Genomic DNA, 2,136 nt, shown 5'->3' on the forward strand with positions numbered 1-2,136 from the left:
CTTACTACTTGGACAAGAGAGCTGCTATGTCACCGGCGCTACGATTGCGGTATCTCGCCGTACTTAGTCGCTGGTATCCGGCACAAGCTTGGGTGCACGCGTGCGAAGATACGAACGAGTGCTGGCCGTCTACAAGAGACCCAAGCCGCAGAACACTGCTAAGCTGTCTCAGTCAGAACATAGCGTATGCGCTTAGCAACTATCAGACGGATGCAGACGGGTCCTTTGTGCAAAGTGTCATGGCTCGGCGGATGGCTGAGGATTTGCAAACCATCGCTTTCACGCTCGCAACCGGAGAGAGGACGTTGCGGGAAACTCGCCTGAGAAATTGGACCAACGGGATTGTGCGCGAGGTGGCTGGGATCCGTTACGAACGCTACCTCCAGGTATATCGTGAACGCCGAGACCGTGTGGTTTCCGCTTATTTCTCAAAATTATTGTCTTGGCAAGCGCCTCCGGAAGATGAAGCTCACTTCCCAGTGGGTGAAGACTACGAGTCCGCTCAACGGCCAAGCTTCCGTCGGTGGGTGAGGGTGGAGGAACAGCTCGTCTGTCATTTGGTAGACCTGCTCATCGACCAGCATGTTGCCGACAGTCGTCAGATGGGAAGTCCTCTGACGCGAGAAGATGTTATCTGCAGTCTACGTCGGGAGGAGCGGTTCCGTTTTTCAGCCTCGGAAGAAACCTTCAACCGGCTGTACGATAGGTCTGTACGGGAGACAGCAGCCCGGGTGGCAACTGAAGAGGCATATGAGTACTCGTGGAAGGCGAGTTGTAACGCAATCACGCTGGTAAGCGACGTGGCTGCAGCAATTGACGAACCGCTTCTTGTGCCGCCTTCGCCGAGTGTCCCAACCCAGTGGGCGCGTTTCACCGCACGGCCTTTAGACCCAGAGGACTTGATCCCTTCAGCGCCATTTGACGTCGTGCACATTTCTCGAGCCCGAGAAAGGATGCGGACAGTCTTACGTCGTGGGGCCCTGGGTCGTGAAGTCCGTGCGGCAAGGTTGGAGGAACTGGAAGTTCTTCAACTTTTGTCAAGCCTGGAAGCCGTTGTCTGTAGGTGGATTTCATTTTCCTTGCGGGAAGATCTTTAACTTGGGGGGTATCTCTTCAGGGTCGTTACCGAAATTATTGTGTCGGGTGTGGTGAAATACAAATGGAGGAGAGTTCGTTAGGTCAGCAACTGGGTTCCTGGCGCGCCCCTTTTATGCCCCCAGGTCTGGTAGGGTTTTGGATCCTAGAAGGTTCCGGATCCTAGGGAGATCTTGCTTTCTTCATCCGTTTCGTTTGCCCAACGGCCCCACAGACAACAACGGCTCCACACAGCAGCTAGCACATTCGCCCATCAAGTAAAATCTACATTATACGATGTGGATATAGAGGACGGGCGGAGATAGCAGAAGCAAGGATACGATGTGGATATAGAGGACGGGCGGAGATAGCAGAAGCAAGGATACAGAGGAGGAGGCAGTATCGCACTTGTCTGGTTGTGGGGTATAATTTTGAAGACGTTGGTGGATCTGTGGGTTTCCTTTGAGGAGAGGGGTCAGTGATTTCCAAATATTGGGGTAGAGGTTGGCTAAGTTTCGAGCTGTGATGGCTAGGAAGTCGGGGTCTGGGGAGTCTGCGGCGTGTCGGCTTCGAGTTGGCTTGAGTTCTGCCTGGAAAGTTTACGCTGCGGCATGATGAATGACAGTGAATCTATCGGTTCAAGTGAGTCCATGGATCGTCCACGAACTCATGAAAACAAGTTGGTTGATTATCAACAGAGCAGGATACGAACCCTGGTATGCCGACTAGGCCGGCATCGAAGCATTGCAGTCCAACAACGAGCTAGTGAATATCTAACTTACATGGACTTGATGAGTCAGCAAAATTAGTTAGTTAGGCACAAGACATGATTAGCTAGCCAACAGTCAGTGACCCAATGGTCAGGAGCAATCTTTGGCTCCATTTTTCCTCGGAACTTTCGCCCAGCCGTCGGGTTACGTGCGAGCAGTATCATCCAAGATCCCACCTCAAGGGTTTATGCACGAGGTGTGGGGCGAAGGTAGCGCACACACTCGGCTGCACACACTTGCCGCCTGCTTCCACACACGTTTGCACGCGCGTCAATGTTTAGGGAATCGTGTA

The 2,136-nt window shown here is 52.9% G+C and overlaps 1 protein-coding gene across 1 annotated transcript; it reads left to right on the forward strand.

Annotated features, from left to right (window-relative positions):
* Positions 1 to 239: 239 nt before the first annotated feature.
* GNI_195950 (hypothetical protein) lies at positions 240 to 1,097 on the forward strand (the record flags this gene model as incomplete). The annotated part of the gene is made up of 1 exon (XM_011135403.1): positions 240 to 1,097. The coding sequence occupies one exon, from the start codon at positions 240 to 242 to the stop codon at positions 1,095 to 1,097; it is 858 nt and encodes a 285-aa protein (XP_011133705.1).
* Positions 1,098 to 2,136: the final 1,039 nt, after the last annotated feature.

Source organism: Gregarina niphandrodes, assembly GCF_000223845.1.
Source record: "Gregarina niphandrodes unplaced genomic scaffold scaffold00095, whole genome shotgun sequence".
In the NCBI taxonomy this organism is placed as follows: domain Eukaryota; phylum Apicomplexa; class Conoidasida; order Eugregarinorida; family Gregarinidae; genus Gregarina; species Gregarina niphandrodes.